Source organism: Melopsittacus undulatus, chromosome 7 (assembly GCF_012275295.1).
Source record: "Melopsittacus undulatus isolate bMelUnd1 chromosome 7, bMelUnd1.mat.Z, whole genome shotgun sequence".
Taxonomy (NCBI): domain Eukaryota; kingdom Metazoa; phylum Chordata; class Aves; order Psittaciformes; family Psittaculidae; genus Melopsittacus; species Melopsittacus undulatus.
Window position 1 is genome coordinate 33518153 of NC_047533.1, and position 26721 is coordinate 33544873.

The 26721-nt window shown below is 35.7% G+C and overlaps 1 protein-coding gene across 2 annotated transcripts; it reads left to right on the top strand.

Moving 5' to 3' along the window:
• Window positions 1-6749: 6749 nt before the first annotated feature.
• On the top strand, window positions 6750-25680 carry PDLIM3 (PDZ and LIM domain 3). 2 transcript variants are annotated; one of them, XM_005149044.3, is made up of 8 exons: window positions 6750-6960; window positions 10788-10939; window positions 12750-12834; window positions 17737-17804; window positions 20564-20827; window positions 23386-23513; window positions 24589-24700; window positions 25231-25680. In XM_005149044.3, the coding sequence occupies exons 1-8, from the start codon at window positions 6868-6870 to the stop codon at window positions 25418-25420; spliced, it is 1092 nt and encodes a 363-aa protein (XP_005149101.1). In that variant the 5' UTR covers window positions 6750-6867; the 3' UTR covers window positions 25421-25680. The 2 variants fall into 2 exon arrangements, with proteins under 2 accessions (XP_005149101.1, XP_005149102.1); XM_005149045.3 differs by lacking the exons at window positions 17737-17804; window positions 20564-20827 and adding an exon at window positions 17111-17298.
• The last annotated feature ends 1041 nt before the right edge of the window (window positions 25681-26721 follow it).

Sequence of the window (26721 nt, forward strand, 5' to 3'; positions counted from 1 at the left end):
ATTCATGTCTGTTTATAACCACTACAAGAGAAAAGCTCATTTTTAAGAATCATCACCGGCTATTATAACAATCTAGTGGTAATATTCACATGTTACCTGTATGGTTTGGAAAGAACAGGAGATTAAGTCTCTTCATCTCTTCACCATCCCTTTAATAAAGGGCTGATCAGCTTTGCTTCAGAAAAGGTGAAGAAATTAAAGTTTCCATGTAGCAAAAGATTAAATGCATAAAATGCCAGATGAAATCAAGAAATAGGACTAATTATCATAGAAATACAAAATGAGACTTTGGTCTTATTAGAGGCAATACTGGGTTTCTGAAGGATTAAATTATGGCTCTAGTAGATACATGCCATTATACACCTAATGAGGTATTTTAAGTTTTTCCTCAATGCTGCTCTATAATGTGTATCATGAAAGAGATTTCACAAATCTAACAATTTCTATGCGTTAGCTGTTCAGGTAATGTTGAATGGCAAGCACATCAGGAGTTAACAGCTGCTTTACATTATTTAAAACATTATGGCAAGTGTCAGCATGGTAATTTATGAAGCATACTGGACTTATCTGCTGAAACAAAGCCTTGCCAGCTTCATTGCAACTTTACTCTTTTGGAATGAGCTTATTCAGTTTCCAGTGCCAAAACAGGCTTTAACTTTAAACCAAAGAAGACATCAGCTTGACAAATTTGGAGGTGATGTTTGACTGTAGCTATTAAAGGGAACGGAACCACTGATGAGTGAATTAGCTGAAAAACAACTCCTGCTTCACAGTCAGGCTTAAGATTCTGCATTAGAACTGTTACAGGCTGTCAGAAGGGCAAACTTCTCTGAAAACATTCAACTCTCCTAGAAGTAATTAAGCATGAAATTTGAGAATTGCAGCAATTAAGCACAAAACTTCAGAAGTGCTTTGCAATTTACTTTTTGACTAGGAACCAGTTAAAGAATGGGCTAATACTATATCAGGCTCATAAAGAAACCAATAAAGCACAGCAGACTTCTTCCCTAGTTACAACTATTCATAAACCCTGTAAAATAGGCAAAGGCACAGTGGAAGTATGATGACAGAAGCAACACTTCAGAGTTGCACTAATCAGAATCTTAGCAACACGGAGAGTCAATACATGCACGTGTCACATTGCGAACAAGTTATAGACATGAGTTTTCGAAATGAAGGTGAACAGCACCTTAATGTGACATAAGCATCTCATTCCATTCAATATACTCTCTGAGGTTTCTTGAAACACTAGTCATTATCTTGTGTACGCCCCAAAGTCTTCCTTTATGTCTTTTGGAAGTTAAAAGGAAAACAAGAAAAATCAGTGCACAAATCTCAGATGAACACTCAAAACAAGCACCTCTGTAATTAAACATTTTTTTTTTAATAGAAGATTTCAATTTCCATTTTCAACTTGCTTAGAAGTTTACTAAAGAGTCCTGAAATACATTATTTCAGCTAAAAATTACCTTCCATTCATTTGCTTGTTAATTTACAGCCTTTTAAAGCCTATGTTAAGGATCTGATTTAAGACACCTACTCGCTGCTTGATAAGTAGGAAGCTTCCTGGAGAAGGTAAGAAGGTTTAAGTCTTCAGTTTCTGCAGGATTTTCAGAAAATAAAAAATAAAAAAAAATAATTATCACCCTTGGAAGATAAACGAGAAGGGAAAAAATAACAATAAATAAATTTTAAATAAATTAATAAATACTAGAAACTGCAAACAAAAGGACGTTCCTGGCTTCCTGAGCCTGCGGACATGAAATTTAAGAAGATGCTCATCAGCTGCAGTTTGCTACTTGGAACTTAAACAGTGGAGGAAAGTATCAGAACTATGTGAAAATGATAACTGAAAGTTTAAAATGAGAGGAAGTTGATCCAAAACGTTGTCTCAAAACAAGTCTAAAGCTGGGGCAGGCAGGGAGGAGTTGTAGGAATGTCCTTGTGTATTTTCCATGTGTATTTTCAGCCTGGAAATTTGTAATGCCTGGGAGAGGGGTACAGTACCAGAGCCTCATTCCTCTCTTTGCCAGGTGCATGAAAAGAATACCAGAGCTGTTTGTCATAACAGATAGGTAAAGGAAAGAGGATTTCTTCTTTGCCAGGAAAAACTAAGGATACAGCTAATTTATCAGATATCCACTAAACAAAAGTTGATGTGAAAAGTTCACCAGGATCCAAGTTATCAACCATTCTTGTTCCCTGACAGTACAATTAGGAAAAACTTCAAACTATGCATAAAGAATCGTATCTTACCACATTGGGAAACTGCTTTAAAATAAGTAGCATTAATAATAAGATTTCCCAAATACTCATGTGTTTTAAAATAGAAAATAGGCTGAGCAGTAGCGAATACTCTGGCCTTTCACCTCTGGAGAACCAGCTTAAGTACATTCTGTTCCACATGTGCAAGTGATTTTCAAGCTCCATCTGGTATCCTAGACTGTTGTGTTTAAACATCAAACAGTGGCCTAGTCCATGACAGAGACTAAGATCTAAAATAGGACAGGAGCTTTATCCTTAAAACACACACTCTGAAGAGGGCATTTTGACTGTTTCTGCTTCTACAAGGGTTTATTCTAGCTCTGCAGCCGACAGCAGAGCACTTCATGAGGCTACAGAATGATGAATTGGTTTAAAATTTATTTTTCAACTCTGTCTGCCAAGTTGTCCGGAAAGCAACATTTCCGTCCATCTAGGGAGGGACATACTGGGAGATAAAATAGGGAACTAACATCCAAATATATTCTACTCTGAGTTAGGAAGCATGTCTTTCACTAACATCAGGGAAGAATTATGATATGCCACATGCACAGGAGTTTGAATGTCCAAATCCAGTGAGGTGTCATGGTATGTAATGACACATTTGTGCATCATGCAACTACTCTCATGCCTAATTTGTGCCCCCAACCCCCAAGACTCAAAAACTTGAGTGATACAAAGAAAGTTGATGGAGCTTTTCTGCTCCAAGTTCAAGGGAAAGAAAAAAAATGTAGAAAGATAACATTTGGTACAAAAATCAGCTTAAAAGCTATCTAGAGAGCAAAAGCCTGCTTCAAACATTATGGTTAGTCATACTACAAAAGACTACATTGTGATGTAGTACGATTTAGGCCAGGTTGGATGAAGCCTTGGGTGATATGGTTTAGTGCGAGGTGTTCCTGCCCATGGCAGGAGGATTAGAAGTAGATAATCTGAAAGTTCTTTCCAACCCTAACTATTCTATGATTCTATGACTCTGAGGAGGCTGCTTTATACATAAATTCATAACACAGCCATTAAATTCAGAGGTATCTGCAGGTAAGAAAAGTTGTAACACAAACAGTCTCATAGTACAACAAAACAAGAAAATTATTAAAAGTAATGGTTTTCTTATACGGAAGCTTCAGTGGCAAAGGAAAAGAGAAAACTTAAAATTTCATGCTGCTATGTATTTAGGAAAATCCATTTTCATAGCTAGAACTATTATGAAAGACAAAATGATGAGCAGAGATGCCTATAGCTAGATATGTAGTCTGATTATCTATACTGTCATTACCTTAGAAAACTCATCTTACTCCACTGCATATTGTTTCATTATAATGAATCTTGATTTCAATATTTGCTTGTTAAGAAGCTGATCAGTAGGTCTAGCAAAGCCTGACTCAGGACAGTATTCTTCTATGTAAGATACCTTAAAATCAGACTGAAAGAAACAGAAGAAAAAGGCCTTTAATTCACCAATGGGAATATACCTTTATTAAATGGATAAAGGGCTTTAGCTTCAGTCCAGCTCAGCTGTTCATTTTGATCTAGTATGAAAAAACAGAAGTGCTTTAGGGAGATAAAAAACCCCAAATGTAATAACTCTGTAAATGGGTGAAGGACTTTCTTAAAAATCACTTACTGAAGAGAAACTAGGAAACAGCCTTATGACACAAGCAACAATTCAGTATTGCCTTTCAAATAGTTTTTGTTTCTTTGAGAATTATAGAAGGGAAAAACAAACAGAAAACAAAAAGAGTACATAGGCTTAAAGCTCAGCCCATGATACATTAATAAAACAGGAACAGCAGCACCTTGGAGAGCAAGTCACCCTTCCAGTAAACCAGGCAGGAAAAAAATCATCTTGATCCAGAACTCAATCTCATATCAGAGTATACCAACTTTTACTGTATTTAAGAGCAACCATCCGCCTAGAAAAAGATTAATCCTGCTCTCCCCTCTACATGCATCTAACAAGATTAGAAGGCACACAGGAGCATATCTCAGCAAAGAGATATAAACAAACTTTACATACACTTCAGTAATCCCAAATTAGAAAAAGGCTTTATTAAGATATAAAACAATAATTTACAGGAATTTGGAAGAAACCTCTCCAAACAAGTGAACACAAGAACAAAGTGAAACAAGAGAATAAACAAGTGAACCTCTCCAAACAAGTGAACAAGTTATCCAAGTATAATTTTCATGGGTTTGACCCAATACATTTCTGTATCCTTTTTTAGTGAAGTGCATTGAAGGATTCGCTATTTGAGACTACCAGTACTCAGTGAAAAAGAATATGCAAATTGCATATGAAGGAACTTTATAAATTAATAAATCTAATGTGCTATACATTGCCAGCTACAGCATTCACTAGGAAAGGAGAGGTAAAAAAAGGTACCAAGCATGAGAGTGTTTCCACTCAAAACACAAATCAGGCAGGAAAAGAAAAGGTAAGAAACTGAAGTACTGCTTAGTGATGAATTCTAACCTCAAACACAATGTAATTCAATAATGAACCACACAGAGCATCGACCTATTTAAAGCATATATTGAACCAACCCTAAAACATATCAGAACATACCACAGTATATACACTACTCACAAGCAACAAGATATTCTTCCTCAACTTCAAAGCATACAAAATATCTGAGCTAGCAAGACTGCAATACCCCCTGACTTAAACACCTGCTTTGCCTTACTGCTTTAAATGTGCCTATCTTCCTTCACATCCCTGTGCCCCAGAAGCTCACAACAACTGTCACACTGCAAGACCTTTGTGATACATATATATGATTTCTGATAGTTTACTTTGAAAGAGTTACAACTATTTTATTCTAATCAGGGTCTGAAATAAACTCTAGTGGTAGAGGAGGTGTTTGAAATATTCTGGGCAAGAACACAAATACAAAACACCATCATGAACACTACCACCTACTAGCGAGCCAAAAAGTACCAACAACCAAAAAAAACTAACCAAACACCACCAAGACTCAGGATATCTTATGGAGGAAGACTTCACCTATAAAGACATTAGCAGCAGACACAAATACAGATATTCAATAAATAAAATTTTAAGGGGGAAATGAGTGGAAGCCAGTTTTATATTAAACCTACAGACTTAAAAAAAATGCCTATGACAGAAAATATAGGTATGGTATGGCCCTGCATTTCATTCTTCCATCTCACTGCTCTTTCTTGTTCATCAAAGACTCTTCCAAATAGGGCAAAGCCAGTAAGAAAGGAAAGTGCATGAAGTGAACAAAAGTGAGTAAATCCTCTGCCATAAGGAACAAACCAAACCAACCAAAAAAACCACTAAAAATCACTAAATTCACTAAAAAACACTAAAATCACTAAAACAAAGGGCACAAACCACGAGTGGCAAAACCACAAACCAAACAAAAACACCAACCAGAAACTTCCCTCAAAGGCAGAAATATCATGTGTACGGCTATTCCACCAAAATAGGTATAGTCATCAGCTCTTATTTTTTTCAAGTTCTCACCATCTTCCTAGTGACTCATTTAGGGGGAGGAGGAAGAAAAAATATACACAAAAATAAATTTAAAAAATCCACAACACATCACACTGCCTGATGAGAGCTGTAGATACTGTCCTAGAACAGGCTAAACTTTGGGCAAAGAGATGCTTAGAGCAGTACCCATGCACATACTGACTTTTCTAATATATATAAAGAGAAATCTGTAACACTGTGATAAGAAAGTGAGTGAACATGTACACCATCATGTGAAAGTTCTCCACCTCTTACTGGAAAAAAAATATAAGGGATACAGAAGTCAGAATAAAGCAGAGACAGCTGATGCAAGGAAAACAGAAGGAATGCAAAGTATTTATTCAGCAGCACTAACAACTGACAGAAGGTAATCTGCAACTACCTTAAAAACCCCTAAGATTTCTACAATGAGACATCAGCAGCTAATATTGAATTTCTCTTCCTCAGTGTGAGAAATATGCATGACATCAGTTCAGATTTTTCAAGCCATTAGAGTTGGTGCATGCCATGGTCTCAAGTGACTAGCTGGAAAACTCAGCCAAAGGGCTGGAAGGACTTTTTAGTGCAATAAACTATCACATTACAAATAAGACAAGATGTAAAACAAGAGCTGGAGAGGGAAATCTCCTTATCAATATTCCTGTTTACATGAAACAAAATCCTTTACAAAGTGAGGGTGCTGCATTACATAGTTGAAACAAGCACCAGCAGTGTAACCAGCATGATATCAAATGAGCAACAAGGCTGCTTTAAGAAACTAGATGAACACTACATCCTGAAGCTTACACATTGTCAGGCTAACGGGAACTCTGAAGCAGTAGATAAAGCTGATGTATTTGTTGTACACTTTCCAGCATTCAGGCTTTATTTGTCAGAGGCTGATACTCCCCTTGGTGGGTGGAGAAGCTGAGGGACTGGCTGACGTCACCCAAAGAGTGGAGATAAAGTGCAGTGCCCGCAGCTGTGGGATGGGTAAAACTTCCTAAGAGGTATACAGGGTCAGCTGCCCTGTCCAGCAGGTGCTCTTCTGACAACACCCCTCCTCCTACAGCTCAGCTCATCACACAGATCCGAGAGAAACAGAACAGTAACCAAGACTGCTCACAATGCCACAAAACGTTATCCTCCAAGGACCAGCACCCTGGGGATTCAGGCTCTCAGGAGGAATAGATTTTAATCAACCCTTGATTATAACCAGGGTATGTACTCTTTCAATTTTTTTCCTATGTATTACATGTATTAATTGTTGCAGATTTTTGCCCTTTACTTTCTGGAGTTAAGAGATGCAGATGAAGCTGTGAGTAGATTAGCAAGTAGCTGCTAGTTCTGAGGACAGCCAGCTGAATGTTAAGAGTTCTTACAAGTTTTGTGTGATGTTTCTGGGATTGCTTTATTAGTCTAAGACTTTAAATGCATTTCTACTTATGCCTCAACAATTGTATTCAAATGCCTTGGCAGCAGAAAAACTGGCACGATTTCCCCAGGCATTCAGATGAGAAAATTAGTTTTGAGCCTACTAAAGGCCAGACCCCTATTTTATCATTTTCACAACTAGCCTCTGTGATCACTGGGGCAGAAGACTGCTTGGCAGCAGCTCCCCATGTCTGGAAGTTTGTGCTTTGCAAATTCTGTGCCAACTTTATAAGATTAATCTGACTCTCATTTAATTAAATCAAATTCTGATTACTGCCAGTAAAGGCAACAGCACTTGGTTTTACATATGTAGAGGTTTTCACCTACATGAATGTTAAATCAGTGAATTATTAGAAAGTAATCCAGTCCTGGCTATGAAGGAGAGCTCTTTGGTGTTTCCTGCCATATTTAGAAACAGACAATTTGCTTTACCCTCTAATAAAGGGCAAGAATCCAAGACTTCATTTTTGCATGGATTTTGAGCTATTAATTAAAATTTATTTAAGAAACCAGCTAATCGATGAATGGAGCATATAAAAGACTGTCAGCTGCCTGCATCTACATACAGATTTACTCAAAAGAAAGACTAGGGATTTTGATAACTTTTGAAAATTGTGTTCAATGCACATCACACTAGAATTAGCTCTCCTTATATTTTTGCTGCTTTTCAGAACCCCAGAGACACTGAGTGTGTGTTCCCTGAGCCTCCAAATCACCAGTGCCTTTTTTTTTTTTTAAGCCCTGTACTATGACTCAATATATACACTATGCCTGGTATTAAATAAACGTCAACAGCCTTGAAGGATGGATGCCACTGATGATGCCTCACAATAAATATGCTTCTTAACATGAGTCTGTAGAAAGTTTAAGGACCAACCTTTCCCATATTATACTACTAAAAGGTACTTTCATTTAACCACTTATTCCAGATTTATATATGCATCAAACACTTATTTAAAACAGAAGCAAACAAGAATGCTATTAATTGACTGTATGTACCTTCATGACAAATATTCACAGGACAGAAGAAAACTTTTGGAGAAAAAGGAGACAAAAGCATTGAATAAAAAGAAAAAAAAATCTCTGGATGTTTTGGAGCCTTCATTGCCTTTTATGGGCCTCCAAAAGAAAAACAGTTTCCATTATCTCTAATGAAAAGTATTTCAGTGGTGTCTGGTTTATATTTTCTTTGTGTTTAGATTAAGTGCAATGAAGTTTAAAACAGCAATAACAAAGGATGTTTCTATAAATGTAACTTTCTAAAGAATAAATTATGTTGCAATTGACTCATACCTACTAAATGCCTTACAAGACATAAACCACTGGTTGCTCGCATAATGCAGGAATGCTCAAAATCACATTGCAAGTAGAACTAAGAAAGAAAAAAAATATATATAGGGAAAAAATTGTATGTTTAAACTTGCTTAGCTCAAACTAAAGAATATTAATGGTAGATTTGTTTAATATTTTTGTTGCATCAGCATACAAGAGTCCCTAACCAAGTATTAATGCAGTACCCCTTAAGAAGTAATGAATATTTCATAAGATTCATGTGCCTTTTTTTTTGAGGGGGTAGGGGAGGGGGGGGCTAGATGTTCCTTTCATAAAAGGTATCACCAACAGCCCATCCACATTTGGCTTACCTGTGCTGGCAAGAAAAATATTATTAGCCATAAAAAAATAGAGATTATTTTTAACATATTTTGAATAATATAATTGGGCAGGTATTAAGTTTGATTTACCATAGTCCTTGTTGAGCAAGGGAAGTTTTTACCAGGACTTATCAAGAGAGACAGACAGCATAACAGATTATCATCCACCTGTCTAAAGAACAGATGTCGTCTCAAAAACCCATCTGTGATTTCTTCCATTCTTTTGACCATTTCAGGCACATGCGAAAAACACAAATCACAATTCACTGGGAAAGCAGGAAGAACAGGGAGGGACTAAAAATAAATATTTAAATTCTATTAGGGTCAGAAATTAACTAGAAATAATGAAAACATTTCTTGACATCTGTGGAACTTTACACAGATGCAAAGAAATTACATCAACGAAACTAATCAAAATCATAGCCTTAATGAAACTGAGTACTTTCAGTTTATTCTGACTAGAAGATACATTTGGGTTAAGCATTTAGAGGAATGCGATCCTAGAATTGAGACCATATTAAATAAAGCATTACAGGAACTATTGAAACTTGTAGAGGTTAGAGGGAGTGGTGAAATATTATCAACTCTAGATTGAAGTTCTGTTTTAATATAAACCTTTTCAAATCAAAATGCAAATATTTATATCAACTTCATTTTATATTTAGCCACTCTGTCTGCAGACATTCATAACTCCCCTCAGAAAAAAACAGAGCCTGAAATATTTATGAAGGTGTGCCACGAGGAGCTGCACCAGTCTGTTAACAGACGCAGAGAGAGTTTTCTCAAAGTTTCATAGGAGACATTGCCCTTGTGTGGTTAAATAGTTACCCAATCTCTGACAACATCTGAATACTCAACACATATCCTTGTATCCATCCAAATCTGAGATACCTGGGATACACAAGCAACATGTGTGCCATATAGACATGTCCTGAAGAGCAAGACAAAAGTTTTCCCAAAGCACCAGTAGCATCTACCTCATGAAGCCAGGGTGAGCAAGCAACAAACACTACAGTCATAATACAATTCTGGTTCACAATACACACTTAATATGCCATTAATAAGTTTCTTAAGAAACTTTTATTACTGAGTTACCCACAACATCAATATTATACCTATGATATGGTATAATCTTGCAATGTACAGCCTGGTCTCTTTCTACAAAACATAAACTGCAAGACTTTTGTCTCCCCCTCTTCTCTGTAAGCAACAGTCAAGATTTCTCTCCCCTGAAACACTGGGAAGAGAGAAGAGCTGGAACCCAGCTATATTCCTCCTACCCCATCCTAGAAGCAGATCTCCAGCTCTTATCATCAAACCTAGGAAGAACAGACAATGGAATGATTATATGAGTGCAGATAGTTCTGCACCCCAGAAAGCTTGTATAAGTAGAGTTCAGCACCCCCATCAAGGTGTTAAGGCCCAGAAGACATGTCCCAGAATCAGTTAAGAAAAAAAAATGGGAAACACAGACTCCTGGTTCTTTACCTTCTTCACCAAAAGATAGTAACTCTATTCCACTATACAGTGTTATCACTGCAGCTGGTGATAATACACTAAGAAAATCCAAGGGATTTTTGCTCCTTGCCTGGAGCTGCAAGGGGAAAATGTAACTATTTTTTCATCAAGCAAATTACACAATGGCAATTCAGACAGAGGATTCAAAGTTACAGTAACTACAGAAATAAGAGTGGAAACTATCTAATGCGGAAGTGCACGATAATTTCCATTTAATTTGATTGTATGATGACTAAAGCATTTATATGGTGATCTGACAATAGAACTACAGAGGGTCTGGCAGAAATAATAACTTACCTTTTTTGTAAGCATTCATACCGTTGTTTACAAGCCCCTTCCCTCTCTCCCCAAAGCACATAGGGATGTACAGTGAAGTTTATTTTCTCTATCAATCTTCAGGTATGCGTAGTGCTCAAGTAATTAATTTCTGCATTTTTTTTCAGATTACACCTGGAAGCAAGGCTTCAGCTGCCAACCTGTGCCCTGGTGATGTTATCATAGCTATTGATGGTCTAGGCACAGAGAACATGACACATAATGATGCCCAGGAGAGAATTAAAGCAGCTGCACATCAGCTTTGTTTGAAAATAGAGAGGTATGTGTACATGTCCACTTACTTCTGAGAGATACTACCTGACCAACTGATTACACAGTACAGCTATTACATAATGGAACTATTTTAAACAGCTTTCAGAATTTCACAAAACCTTTAAAATGACAAGCACCCAGACCTACCTGACCAACTCTGGACCAGGCAAAACTACGTAGAACATGTCTTCATGGACACAGGAAGAATAGCTTCCCTCACGCCACTCATCACATTTATTGAGCTGTGAACCGTACCACCTACTACTGCCTCTGCTGACTCCATAAGCTCTATGCTTGCTCTCAGTAAACAAACAGTTCTTCATATTTTTGGGAAACACTAAAACCCTCCACTAGCTACCACTTGTTCAGACACCTCTCTGCCCTAACACTCCCTCAGCCACAGCTGCTTGTCATTGCCTCCTGCTCCCAGTCACAAAGCTCCTAATACATCCTCCCATTTAAGGAAAGCAACATCAGGTCAGACTTCCGTAAGGGGTAACAAAGAGGGGAGTTAAAGCCAGCCTCTTTGGTCACAATGTATTTAACCAAATACAGGATTCTCAATGCAATGTTAAAAACAAAACAAACCATAAAACTCACTCTTACCTAAACTGGAGGAGTCCAAAAACTTCTTATTGTTTCATGTCTAGATTCAATGATCTTAAAGGGATTTTCCAACCTGTTTTCAACTAAAGCCAGCAAGAAAAACAACCTAAATCTTCACATCTCCTGAGTTTGCTCAGGCTTTAATCAGAATCACCTAGTACATATTTTCAGCTGTCTACAATTATGAGGCAGCTCTGACTGACCTGAGGTCCTCAAGAAGGCACAGCACTTTATTTAGTACAGCTGACCACAGTATTCCTTTCCAAATACAAAAGATGGTTTGGAGGTGTTTTTTTGAAAGAAGCATTGTCTAAACACCAAAGTACACAGCATGGTTAAAATGTCCTACAGTCAATTCTAGGTTCTGTCACAGATTGACATATACCATTTAGCAACTCTCTTAGGAAGCAATTTTCAAAATATGGTAAGAATAATTGTGTCTATGAAGTATGCACATATTTTTAAATGCTAAATATTTGTTATTTTTTAACAAACAATACTAAATTAGTAGTCAACATTAATATTACACTAAAGTTGTCCACCAAGTTTCACTTTGTCAATTAAACCAGAATTGTAACTGATATTGGCACGTTGTTATCTCTCCCTAAGTGACTGAAAGAATCATCTGTGCAACTTCTATTTACAATTGCACACATAGTTTGCATACCTCCACTGGGGAGTGGGGGAGAATGAGCAAGTGAGTGAGCATCTGTGTGATACTTAGTTGCCAGCTGGGCTTAAACCACAACAATTGCACTCCTACATTGAAAAGCAGGCTTTGCTTGGATGTTGTGCTCATAAAAAAAGAAACTGATGCTGTTCTGGGTTATAATTATTACTAATAGATTCACTTATTTGTGCAAAATAGTCTGAGGACCCAAGATTCATTCTATCAACCATCAGAGAAAACAAAACTCTAGATTGTGGTCACTTCACATCATAAAGGTACTAGTTTTCCTTTCCCTTTGCATTTAGTAACTATTTACAAATATTTCCCATTGTTCACAGTATATATTTTTTATAGTAAATGCACTTTTAATACATTGTTTACTTACACTTTGTATGTCATCAAAGTATTTTTTTCTGTCAAAATAATACAAAAGCATAGAACAAACTGCATATTTTCGAGCTGCATTATATTTTAGAGGGACATATACATCTAACTGTATAGGAATTCAATTTGTTTAAAATCTGCTTTCCTTTCTTTCCAGGGCAGGAACCAAATTATGGTCCCCACAAGTTTCAGAAGATGGCAAAGCACATCCCTTCAAGATAAATTTGGAAGCTGAGCCACAGGTATGAATTGTTAAAAGTTACCTAATCATTTCCATTCACTTTTTTATACTCTAAAGTATCTCCTTTGCGTTCATTAAAATGATCTGATTAGCACTTCATTCATTATCTTCCTGTTTAAGCTAATATGAACCATCTCAATTCCTATATATATGAACATCATTTTAAGAGACGGATGTTTTGGGGATTTTTTGTCCACTATAACTGAAACCAAACATTAACAAGTTACAACACAGTCTCATTTTTCTTTAAAAATGTACATATCACCACTGTTATGTTATGGAAAGAAAATATATCCTTTTATTCTAATACAATTTAAGTTGCTGTAACATTTTTAGAGATTGTTCATCATACCAGGAAGTGAAGTTCTTCAATAAGGGATGTCAAGTAGCAAATCAGTACACTCATCCCATCACACAAGTCATTTTGATGTAACAGTCAGAAAGATCCATTAATGCTGGGTCTCTTCTACACATTTTTATACTACACCACAGAACTGGAAGTTTCAAATTTGTACAAACACCATCCACTGGTCAATAAGGAAACCCATGACCAGCAAAGTCATGATCTCTTTATACAACCAAACCAAATCCAATTAATTGAGATCCTCCTTTCTTCAAGCTCACAGCCAGTCCCTTGTGCAAAGCTATGAGCAAAAGACTCCATATTGTTAAGAGTTAATTTGCTAGCTACTGCCTACACCTAGTGCTTTATTCCTCTGTCATTCCTCTTTAACCTACATGAACATTTGCTGTTCTCTCAAGAGGGGGAAGGGAAGAGAATTCTGCTAATCCTGGAAGGCCAGGATCAAAGCAAATATGTCAAAGTATTTATTCTATGCTATCCTAGAAGAAAATGCAAGTGCAGATTCCATTTCAAGAAATTCTATGCAATAAATGCTTCCACAAATTCTGTTTTTATAGAGATACTCCAAACACAAATAGAGCATTTTAGTGTTCCAATTCTCTCCCTTCCAGTCTAAAAATTTGCATTAAGAGATACAGCAAACTTCATCAGAAATAACATTTTCAGCAGTATGAGATAGTATAGTGAAGAAATAAAACTATTTTAAATACATATTTTCATGGAATAGCAAGGATACACATAAACAAAATCACAATTGAACAAATTCACTAGAGAAAACCATGTAGGCATGTATTATGAGTAATCCCTTTGCATGAAAGCTGCATTCCTAAAAAGGATAGTTACTTAGAAGTAAATCACAAGGTTTCACGAAGTGGTATTTGGCAGACTGTTGAAAAGCAGTCTCCATTGAGCAATCAGGAAAACTTTTTCCAAGACTAAATAGAAAACTTGTTCATTTTACAGTATGTCTCCTTTCTTACTAGGAAAATCAGGAGTACTGAATATAAATAGTAGGCCCCGGAAAAGCAGCAATGCTTCTAAACAAATAAGCTTTCTATTTGCAGGCTAATAAAAGATAGTTATAAATGAAAATAAAACTTTTTAAACTGTTCAGCAATTTGGCTACATTTGGTAAAAAAAATTCTTACTTTAGCTTCAATGAAAGAAAACTGTTCTACAGAGGCCTGGAGGTGGTTATGCAAAAACTGATAAGCAACTAAATACTGTGCCTCCTTGCAGCTATGGAACAAGGAACCTTTACACTGTAGCAAACTTTTGCATTAGGCTGAGCATCTCCAAAGAGTCATTTAGTGCTATAGGCAATTGTCCTAGCACAATGAAAGCTCTCACTACATTTTACTTTGGGAAGAGGAAACAGGGAACAATTCTAGTAAACAACTTAGAGCAGTAAGTGGCTGACTGAGAGCTGCTCTTGAAAGCTCTCAGTCATTTCCACATAAAAACAGCCACCTGATTTTGGTAGACAGGAGCAACCTATAGCGATGGGTAAATAACAGGAAATAATAGACTACCTGAAATATTACTCGTAAAATCACGTTGCATTTTGTATTAAAGCAATTTAGAACATAAGGTTCTCAAAGTATATAATTACAAAGAGAAAATAAAACAATCTAAATGGGAAACTGAATCTTTTAAAATTACTTTTAAAGTCCTTTCTGCTGCATTATTGATGTAAAATGATACTACGACCTGTAATTATTTCTCTGTTTACAATTCCTTTATTTCATCTAAAACTAATTTGTTCCATTACCAAAATTTCGTGAATTGTTTTTATTTGGGCTTTTCTTCTCTGCTTCTGTCTTTGCCTTTGAACATTTTGTTCAGTGTGACTAGGCTTCTGGCCATGAAAGATATACATTCCTGGAAGACACTATACATATAAATAAGTAAAAAACATCTATAAAAAAGCCCCAACCCACTATTCTAAAAAGTAAGTTAGTTTATAGTCTATTACTTAATTCACTTATATAAGACCTACCCTGTCTTCCACAATAGCCTTCAGAGATAAAGAGTTTAGTCACATGATACCTCCAAAATGTAAACATTTGTTACTGTCTTAGCAATTATCCCCAAGGAATGCCATCATATGCCCTGTGTTGGATGCATTTCTATAGACTCTGGGGACTACATTCATTCTATTCCTGATACCCGTATCAATGCAAAACATAGTTAGCCCTGCAAAAAGGACATCATTCAGGTGGAAAAAAAATTACGAAATGCAGTACTGTTATTCTCAAACATTCCTGATTAGGATTTTCAACAACCTCCAGTTCTCATTTAGCTTTTGAACTAAAGGAGGACTTTTCACAGATTCAATGAGATCCAATAAACACAAGAGCTGGACTATTTTTACTGCTGTATGTTCTGTCACTGACATTTTATATTAATAGATGAGTTAAAAAAATCCAGAATATAAGTCTAACTAATTTCAAATACTTATTTCACAACTGCTACATTGTAATCATGCTATTACTTCTGTGCTGTTCATTTGTTAAAAAGAAATAAAATAACGGATGAAATTACAGTGTTGACAGTTCCTTTTGTTTGTTTTGTACCATACATGGATTTAAATCAATTTAAAATACTTTGACATTAATATCTTTCATTAAGCAAACGTGATCCTAAACAGTAGTAGATTATTTCCATTTACTAATACATTTTGTTAACTGCAACCGAGTTCTATCAGACAGAAACAAATAAAAACTTTGTGCTCATTTATTTGATTGCTGCTTTCAGTATCTTCTTACAGTGCAATGCTGCTAAACATTTTCATTCAATAAAACTGCTTTTTACTGTTTGCATTTTCTGGTTGCACGTTCTATATATCCATGACTTTTCTTTAGGTCTGTTCCTAAATGTATTCCTGAAACCATTGTTTTAATTGAAAACAAAGGGCCAATTCACATTCAGATTTTCGTGATTAACCAAAACTGAGCAGATATTGTCTGAGAAACAAAATAATGCTCTGAGGAATGAATAAAATTCTACAGGTGTCAAAAATATGTCCATGCTAATCTGATCTGCTCATATTATCTTAATTTATTGTGTGGATTGGAGTATTCAGATATCTGTTCTGCTTTTTGGTAATAGGTTTTATTTCTTCTAACTGGAAATTTTTCTAGCAATACTAAAAGCTAAGGTAATCTAAAAAAGGCATTTCTGCATCATAAAAACACTGGAGGAAATTATTTGGACCAACAAAACTGTATTTCAGAAATAAGCACAGGCAGAATGATTTCAAATGTATCCATTTCTGGGGTTTACTTATTTATGATGATTTCATATTGTCTGTAACTTACAGCATCACAATTTTGATGCACAGGTATGCTTCAAAGTATGGAATGAATTCAGAATAATGTCCTCAATCTGATTTACAATCAAGACTATTTCAATTAAAAGAAATGTTAAAAATTATACGTTTTCCAGGCACGACATTTACAATAAAATCTTCATACTTTTACAAGTCCCTCCATTAATATGTAACAAAAATGCAGATGCCAGATATTAGCACTGAACCAAAGCAAATAACCTAACTATACATGAAACATTTCTAAAATAAGAACATAAACAGTGCAAAATCTAGACACCAATACAACAGGTTTCTATAATACTCATCCTTCTCATTTCTTCTTAAAGTTGCACACTAATTACAAATGTGGAATGCCTTCTGTTTGCCCTGAGCCAAGAAAAGAACAGTTTCTGAATGTGTATGGCTTAAGTGGCATACAGAAAATTCATGGAAAAATATAGTACACTTGCACCAGTTAAAAAATAACAAAGTTGCAAAAGTAAAAAATGCAGAGATTAACAATACTGATGTTGTCAGTTTTACTCATTTCTAGCTTTGGTGTGCATTGTAGCTTTGTGTATTTTGTCTGCCTATCATGTACAGGAATTCAAGCCTATTGGTACAGCTCACAACAGAAGGGCCCAGCCTTTTGTTGCAGCAGCAAATATTGATGACAAAAGACAGGTAGTGAGCTCCTCCTATAATTCTCCAATTGGGCTGTATTCATCTGGAAATATTCAAGACGCGCTTCATGGACAACTGAGGGGTCTCATTCATAACTCATCGCAAAAGTGAGTACTTGTATCAACTTAGAAAACATGGTCATTTGTGGTATAGCACTGTTTGTTCTGTTTTCAATTAAAAAGTCCAGCTCTTGCTGTTTTTTCCAATAATCAGGTTTTTATTGATTATCCCAAAAAAATGGTCATGAATGAATCATTTTTTTCCAGCACAGTAAACTATCCCTTCAGCTCTGTAGTAGCAATCCTGCAGGTAGCCAAAATTTGCCCTCTATGCCGGGCTGCAACAGTACCTACCATCCTCCTCTCTTATAACTGCATTTTGAATGTTTCTGAACACTAATGCGATTGTATTGTGAGTACCAGGAACGCACAAACTAAACACAATTACTTCATGGTTACAATTTTAAAACTTTGTTAGCTACTTTTTAAACCAGATATGTGCATTTGTAGGCCAAAGAAGTTATTTTAACCCTTTTTTCTTTACAGGATATGAACTACTTTGAACACAGGCATAATATTCGGCCCAAACCTTTCATAGTCTCAGGCCGAAGCAGGTTATAAACTCTGAGTGCTGTGCTGGATTTGGATGCATGGTGTTATTTTTTAATGGATACTCACCATTCACATTAATAAAGCATACTGAGGCATTTGAAATTTACTTATAGTAGTATACAGCCTAACACTGAAATGAAGGGCAAAAAAACACCCAACAACAAAAAACAACCCTGAAATGGCTGACTTACAGAAATCAGACTTGAAATTCAAAATGCTATTTCCAAAAGAAAGCAGGTCACACTCCAATTTTCATTATATTGGTAAAAAAGAGTCTGAACTAACTATTCTTGAACCTGATTCGGTTTACAGTGTAACACCAGCTATTGCATACTTACAAATCTGTGGCACTCTGAAATACTTCCGTCCAAAAGCAAATACGTGTAATTTGTTAACTTGCTAAATAAAAGATGGCTAATTACATAAGGTATCATATATGCTAGTCAGAGATTTGAAGGTTGCTTTTCAGCAGACCTCTATTCAGAAGGCAATCTAACACAGGGCTAAAACACAACTATCTGATGCCACAGATATGTAAAGCTCATTTTAGTGTAATATTTCTCTATAATAACTGGGGATTAAGTGCCTCACTATTATTTACATTATTACATACAAAGAGGAAAAAAATGCAAATTCTGTGGCTAAAAATGCAGGCAAACTCAAAAGCACTCAAGTGATGCAACGTATTGTTTATAATAATTAGACATTATTTTCCATGAAAATACTGAAGTAAACGGCCATTTTCCAGCAAGTTATATAGGAAAAAACCCTGCTAAAAATTAATCTGACAGTGATGCAAGAAGTTTCACAACTTTAGCTGGGCAAGGTCTGTGAGGTGTCCTCATACCAGAGAAGTCTGTACTTACAAACTGCAGAATCTCTGACACAGGGTATCACTTCTATAAAATCTTGGTTGTCACATTGTTTATCTGCCACTTTTTCATCAGTCTGGCTTGATATATATCCCCTGCTAAACACAGCAAAACCCAGACCACCATCTTGACTGTAAATATCCCTTTAGGACAGACAGCTGAGGCTAAATACAACTTTGACTAAAAGAAGACTTGATTCTGGAATGTGGGTTCGAGCTAACAGATTGGACATTGGTCATAATTTTGGACTTTACTCTGGCAAAACTAACTGGAAATTATATTTAATCTATACTTTCTTTATACTTATAGTTTATTCTAACATTACTTTGGCTGCTCACATCAAGAGTTGTGCTTTTTCTAGCCTTTTCCTGTTATGTTCCATTTACTAACACTATCAACTCTGACAAAACTTACTCATCTGCAGGATTTAAAGGTGGTTTTGATTCTTCTAGAAGAAAAGACCACAAATTTATAAGTTTCCTCTGTGTGAATGTTTTGGCTGGCTCATGCTAGGCAATGATGCAGAACTGTACTTTTGCTTTAAGGCTTGCTTGCCATCTCTGGAATTAGCTCTCTTTTGATGCATCTTTGATGGTAAAGTATGTATTTCTCTCTGTATTTTTGAGAAAGTGGTCCTACACAAATTCCCCTCTGAATCAAATGGGAAATTCTGGGTTATGTTCTCCACCTGAGAGTACCACTGGGCAAACTATCAGAATACTATCAGAATATTCTCCCAGCTTTATACAGAATCATTCAGCTTGGAAAGAAATAACCACAACACTGATACACAGATTGAGGAAAGAAATTAAGCATTCAGCATCTCATAGCTCTGAATACTACCAATGACTGTGGAAAGCCTGGGTTATGTGCCTTTATACAGCAATAGCAAAGAAGTATCCTATAACAAAGAAAGCTTCTGGAGTGCTATGGAGAAAAGACTGAAGTGTTCAAAATAGTGCCACTAAAAAAAACTTTGGGCTTAATGTTCACATTATTTTACTTATCCTTTTCCAGAGATGTCCAATTGGCATGCAGTAACTTTACTTCAGTAACATCAAGCAGCCTTAATATTTCTAAAAAACTGTACATCTTCTTTATTATATGAAAATTGTATGTAAGATTTACTTCAGAAGCATACCCATTGTTCTTGTGAAGGACCACTTTATCTTCTACTGGAAACACTGTAACTTAGAAATGCAAAAGTAAGCCTGGCTGGTTTAGTATCCTTTCTTCTCCGAAATGTTCAACAAATACTAAAAAAAATAAATATATCATTAAACTATTTTTAAAATATTAATAAATATCTTATTATAGGGCTTAAGAAAAGAAAAGAAATTACATATTCATTATTTTACACGATTTTATAGTAGTCTCTTCAACTGTGGACCTTGATGGTTGTGAGGTATAGGACTGGAATGATATAGCTAGGATTCCAGTACTGAAGGAATTAATTCTGTCACTGACATGGACAACCTTTGTATATGACCTTTTTGTAGATGTTAAGAATTACTCACCTAGAATGAAGAATTATAGTGAGGCTTCATTAAACCTCATTAAAAATGTAAATTCATCTAGCATAAAAAAATATAAAGTAATATTATGTACTGAATTATTCACTCTATCAAAGAATTTTTGCTATCTTTAAATAAAATACATGCCAGAATTTTAAGTACTGTTTTCTAACTGGCATTGATACTTTTTACAGGAAAATACTTTTCAATGAATACACATACTTTTGCTTTTCTCTACTTTCTATACTTTTGCTTTTCTGTATCTGTTCTATTTACACTTTTCACTCCTCTGAACATCACTTCATGTGCTTTTGTCTTTATTCTCTATAATCGATATGCATTGCGCACCCTTCTGTAACGTGGCTATTAACACAGTGGATGCAGCACTCCTTCCGGGATTGACTGTGGCAGTGGACGCAGCACTCCCTCTTCAATTAGCACAGTTAGCTCTATCTGCCCCACCGAGCTGAAAGCAGTGTCTAAGATGGCCCCTAACATTCCACTGGAAATGGAACTTCCCGGTGTCAAGATTGTACATGCTCAGTTTAACACACCTATGCAGTTGTACTCAGATGACAATATCATGGAAACACTGCAAGGCCAAGTTTCTACAGCTCTGGGGGAAAACCCCGTAATAAGGTAATTAGAGCAGTTTCTTTATTATTTATGAAAATACAAATATAGAATATACAAAAAATCATTTTTTCTATGCAAATGGGTAAAAGGGTTAGAGATGTTAAGTCATTTAAAGCCATTCAATATTTTCATGAAAGTATTAGTAATTTACAATTTTTAACACGAAGTGTTAAAGGAGTCTTTCAGAATTCACAAATAAATATTTAATAGGAAATAATCTTATATTTGTAGCTAATAAATAAAACCTGACAATGCCACCTGGACTATTAGCTGACTGACCACTCCAAATCAAGATTCTGATTCCCTCCCAGATTCAAAACTGTTTATTAAAGTTATCATAACTATTTCATAACCATTTAATAACTTGTTCTTTTTAATAAACTATTGTTATTAACTCAGATGTATTTCAGCTGTTGAAACTTAGGTTATGAAGCTTAGGAAATCTTGCAGATGTTTATATTGATCTAGATATTTACCTCCCATTCAGCAGAACTCATTCAGTATGATTAGCTCTTGTCCAAAAAGCCAAAATTGATTTGTATATAGTACTACTAATCCATCTCTGGCTTATGAATTTTATCCACTGCAATGACTAAAAGTCAGGTAGAAACCTTAGGTATCTGGGGAACAATGTTCAAGGCCAGGCTGGATGAAGCCTTGGGTGATACGGTTTAGTGTGAGGTGTCCCTGCCCATAGCAGGGGGGTTGCAACTAAATGATAAGGTCCTTTCCAACCCTAACTCTTCTATGATTCTATGAATAAGTTTTAAAGCACTATTCATTTGTTTCAAGGAACAAGTCATCATACACGCTGCTTTATTTTTACTTTTGCATAATAGTAATTTATTTTCCTGTTTTGCAACAGTACTTAAGTTAATAATTCATAATATGTATAGTGTAAACTAAAGCTGATTACTAATTTTTTTAAGTAAGCAATAATCACTGGCACCAATGAGCCTACTTTAGCACCTTGCAGAATTGGGCTGTTACTAACCATAAAAATCACATTTATATAGAAGTATTTCAGTTCAGTTTGAGAACTGACCTTCTGCACAGGTCTGAAATGTCTCTTTTGTTGTAGGATTGGTTGTCACTGTGTATGCATGTAGAAATATTATCCCTCACCTTTTTGTCTTGCTTTTTGCCTTCTGTATGTAATTATACTATCATTTATTTCATATTTAGAAATACTTCAGTAAAAGAGGAGAGAGTCAAGGGTTTAACTAGCCACTGGTGAGAGCTGCAGAAACTAAGCTCCTTCTATTAATAAAAAGCTTGTGACACTTTCCTTACCAGCTTAAAGACTGGTCAGAGAAATCTATGGATTGATGAAGATGCAGACAATTAACATAAGCAACAGGGGCCACTGCCCAACTGCTGCTGCTCTTACTGGGTCATTTGACAGCTTAGATGCTGCCCTGGGAAACAAAACAAACTATATTAAGTAAAACCCAGTCTACTTCCTTGTGGAATTAGATGCTTATTTCCAGTGGAAATTTACCTAAGGTTTAGCAGACTGTAGGAGGCTAGTTGTAACAGAAAATTTAAACTAGACATTTATAGATAGAGCAGTGAGGTAACAGACTTCATTGAATTAAATTTAGACCTTTCTGATTACTTCCAGTAGCAGTTTAAAATTTACAGATGCCATATATTCAACCTAATTTCTCCCATTGCATATAGTCATTTACTCTTCCTTTCAACTACTTAGCATGTTAGTTAACATGATCAATTTAAAACAATCATCACAGTTTAAAACACCATGAAATATTCTCAGTAAAATCTTTGGGTTACGAGTTATTGTAAATTCCACCATCAGCCATTGTTTGGACATTAATTTACTTTATATTTTTATCCTAAAATTGGCATTACAACAAGTAAGCCATATCCCATTCTATTCAAGAAATAGATTTTCCATTCACCAGTGTTCACTTTACATGCTTCCTACTGTGCAATACCTATTCACTTTTTTTTTGTCATCTCCAGAAATTAAATAAGTAACAATTAATCTCAGCCAAATAATCACTATATTAACCAGTGACTGAGCCAACGTAGAAAAGGAAGAACACCTTCACATCATGATGCTCTCCCAAAAGATTTGTTTGCTTAGGTTTTGGCTGACCTTATATAAAGATATGAGCTGTGATTTTAACAACATTCTTAAGGCCGGCTGCTGTGAAAATGGAACTTCTGGATACCAAAGAGCACCTGGTAATACAGCAAATCATTATAGGAATGCAACTGCTTTGAGGTTAAACACAGATACCAGCCTATTTACAAATGCTGCTAAAGCCAGAACAGTAATTACAGAAAAATTTTCATAAGTCTGTAAATTTATTTTTGTAACAATTGCACAGATTACTTTTTTTCCTCTAGCACTTTTTAGATCAAGAGGAGGCTATATAAGGAACTGCTACCTGGAAGAAAGACTCACTCAGTAGTTGCAGAAATACTTTGTCTTTTTGTTTGTTTCCTGAATCATATTCTGTGCCTGGTAGGACTATTGCTTTAAGTTTATGTTTGCTAAACTGCTTTATCTGCTCTTCCTCTTTCTGATACAGTGACCCACCTCCCAACTCCGTGCCTCAGTCTGACGTGTACAGGATGCTGCATGCCAACCAGGAGGAGCCCAGTCAACCTCGCCAGTCTGGGTCCTTTAAGGTGCTCCAGAATTTAGTCTCCGAGGAAGGTGATTAAGAATGATATATTCTATCTGTTCAAAGCATTTTTAAATGTTTGTGGGAAAGGGAATCTGAGAGGAAAATCTGAGAGCTCAGAGCTGTAAGAATTTCTGAAAGCTCAAGTCATTTTGAATCCTATAGACAGCACACCAGCCTCTTAACTTTTTCCCCATTTGCTTGTATAGCTAGCAATCTCCTGCATGAATAAAATGGTAGTGTTAATCACATTTTTCATAATCTCTTAATGTACAAAGTTGGCATGTACTGAATGATGAAAGTAGCATACGTTCCTGACACTAAGAAAGAAAATACTCATTTCCACATCCAGGAAAAGAGAAATTTAAACCAACTCTTAAAATAAGCTTCACCCATCCCCTCTTCATTCTAAATAAAAATGCAGGACGACAATATAATTTACAGTCATATTTTCTTCAAATAAAGAAGTCTTTAAAATAACCTTACTAAAGGCTTCAAGTTTGTTATATTAATAATAAAAATATTAAAATATTAATAACAAGAATAATAAGAAATAATATACAACCAAAATTAATTTAAAAAGTAAATATTTAAAATTTCCATTTTCCTATCAGTATTTAGCAGAGAAAGTACATCTAATTACATATATCATTGTGGGATTTTGCTTGGTATTTTGTTGTAGTTTGCTGTAATTTTGTACATATCATGTCACTAATCCTTCTGAATTTGTTGTATGGTTAGTTATAGAAACAGGAACATTTCTAGTAGTACTTGGCTATGTTACATTGCTATGTTAATGCCAAATCCTTCTCCCTCTCCTACTATAACCAAGACCTACTATCAAAGAATTAGATTATGTCAATGAGACAGAGAGCACTGTATATATAATCATTCCTGTACTTGGTTTTGGGGTACAGCTACACAGTACTTTTCCCAGTTCCAAAGAGGCAGAATCTTGCCTACTAAACTTGCATAGAGAAACTTCATTGTTTGCTGGTGTAAGTGAAATTCTGTAAATGCATTCAGAAATGTATTTACAGGAAAAGTATTTAACTGCATCAGATGTTTCTGTATTAGCCTGTATATAATGATTGTTCTGGTTCTCAGATGGACGCCCTGTGGGTACAAGAAGTGTGAAAGCACCTGTAACAAAGATACCTACTGCCATGCCGGGTGCCCAGAAAGTGCCTCTCTGTGACAAGTGTGGGAGTGGGATTCTGTAAGTTATTTCTTTTCAGTTTTAGAAAACTCTAGTTCAGCCACATGTCCTCAAACACCACTGCAGACTACAGGAATGCTTTCCAAGTGACCATCTTAATCTCTGCCTACACTAGTAGAAAAATGCTTTTGGAGAACAGAGATATACAAATATATTGTTCCAAATTTTAAATTATTAACCTGTACCTTAGAACACAGTCACTGAGGAAATGTGGATTTTAAAGTCATGTAGTCACCATTTTGACATGTTACACTGTACTTTCTGTGTTGTAACCAAACAAACATGTTTCTTCAAACTCTAGTTTTCCAATGAACTATTGAACTATGCCATCACCTCTATGGCATTTTATGTCACTTACTCAAATTCAGCTTCCAACCTTAAAATATATAGTAGTTAGCAAAACCAATAGCTGAACAATCTAAAAGTATTAAGATAAATACCTAGAGCTCACTTCATGTCATACTGTAGTTTCTTCTCATTTTAAATTCATATGAATTAATCGGGGTTTTATTTTCATTGTCTCCATACAGAGGAACGGTGGTGAAGGCACGTGACAAATACCGGCACCCAGAATGTTTTGTGTGCTCTGACTGCAATCTCAACCTGAAACAGAAAGGCTACTTCTTTGTGGAGGGCCAACTATACTGTGAAGCTCATGCACGAGCTCGCATGAGGCCACCAGAGGGATATGAAGCAGTCACTGTTTACCCCAAATGCTAGTCTTACATTAACACACAAAGATATGCATGCACACAAAAAGACATTTAACAGCTTAGAACTGCAGTACCAGTGTCGGGACTTCTGCCTGATTCCAATGTAGCAGCTTTTAAATCTCTCTTGTGGGATTCTGAGGCAGGTAGAAGTCCCTGTCAGCCAAGAGTAGCATATTATACCAGTAAAATTCTGCTAAAATATTGTCTCTGAAGTTACCAATATAACTCAATGAAGTATAAACTAAAACAGCTGCACTGGAATAAAAACAGTGAAACAGCTGAGGTATTACATGATTACATATACAAAGTGCTGTAATCAAGACATTATTTTCAACATAAACCAAGTATCTGTGCAAACACCAAAGCCATCGAAGTGTTACAGGCTGGGCCTTGAGAAATGCAGACATTTGACAGATCATTAGAAAAGCAGCTATTTTACATGGATAGTACAAAACAAACAGTTGTTCCTGTCTGCTTCCACCATCTATCATTCAACTACCATTAATGTATGCCAAAAATAGATTTTTGCTTCTTTTGCTTTGGAGTTATATTGACTTAATTTTCTGATGCAGCAACTGAGATACAGAAATATCAAGTCATACAATACAATGGTTAGTATAATAAAGACTGTTTAGTGAGAAGCAAAATGGAAGTTTTATGTTGTTTTAATGATCTGCAATGACATCAGCTTTCACAACACTCAGCATAAAACTGTGCTGAGGCATGCACACACATTTTTGGAAGAAAAACCCACACTCTAATAGGAACTGATGGAAAATTGGGTATGAAAGTAAATTTTTAAACCTTTCTGCACTAAATGACATTGCGTTTTTTTGCATCTTCATCTCTCAATTTCCATAATAGAAGCAATGAGGAATATAGTAATATAATTGCTGCTAAATTAAAACTTGGACAACTTCAAAACCAGAAGTGAATTAAAATATACGAAGAGAAGATCTTTTCTAAAAAGCCTGGTGAAGGCCTAAGGGAAAAAAAAAAAAGCTGAAAGAATGCAGTTTTTACATCAATTTCTGAAACTTTTAAAGGGCTGCATTGCTTTTAGGTAGGCACTGGCTACACATACACACCTGACTGACAAACCAAACCTTAGCATTTTCAAAAAGTATCACCACAATTCATAGCTGATTTACTGGGGTATTTTGGACCCCACTTTAAAGTAGAAGAATCTACACCATTTTCTATCAAGTCTACAAGACCAGCAAAATCAACAACTCAGTGGCAAGCAATCTTACAGACTTCCCATTCTAAGAAGTTTAGATGTGAGAAGAATATGGAATGAAAATAAGA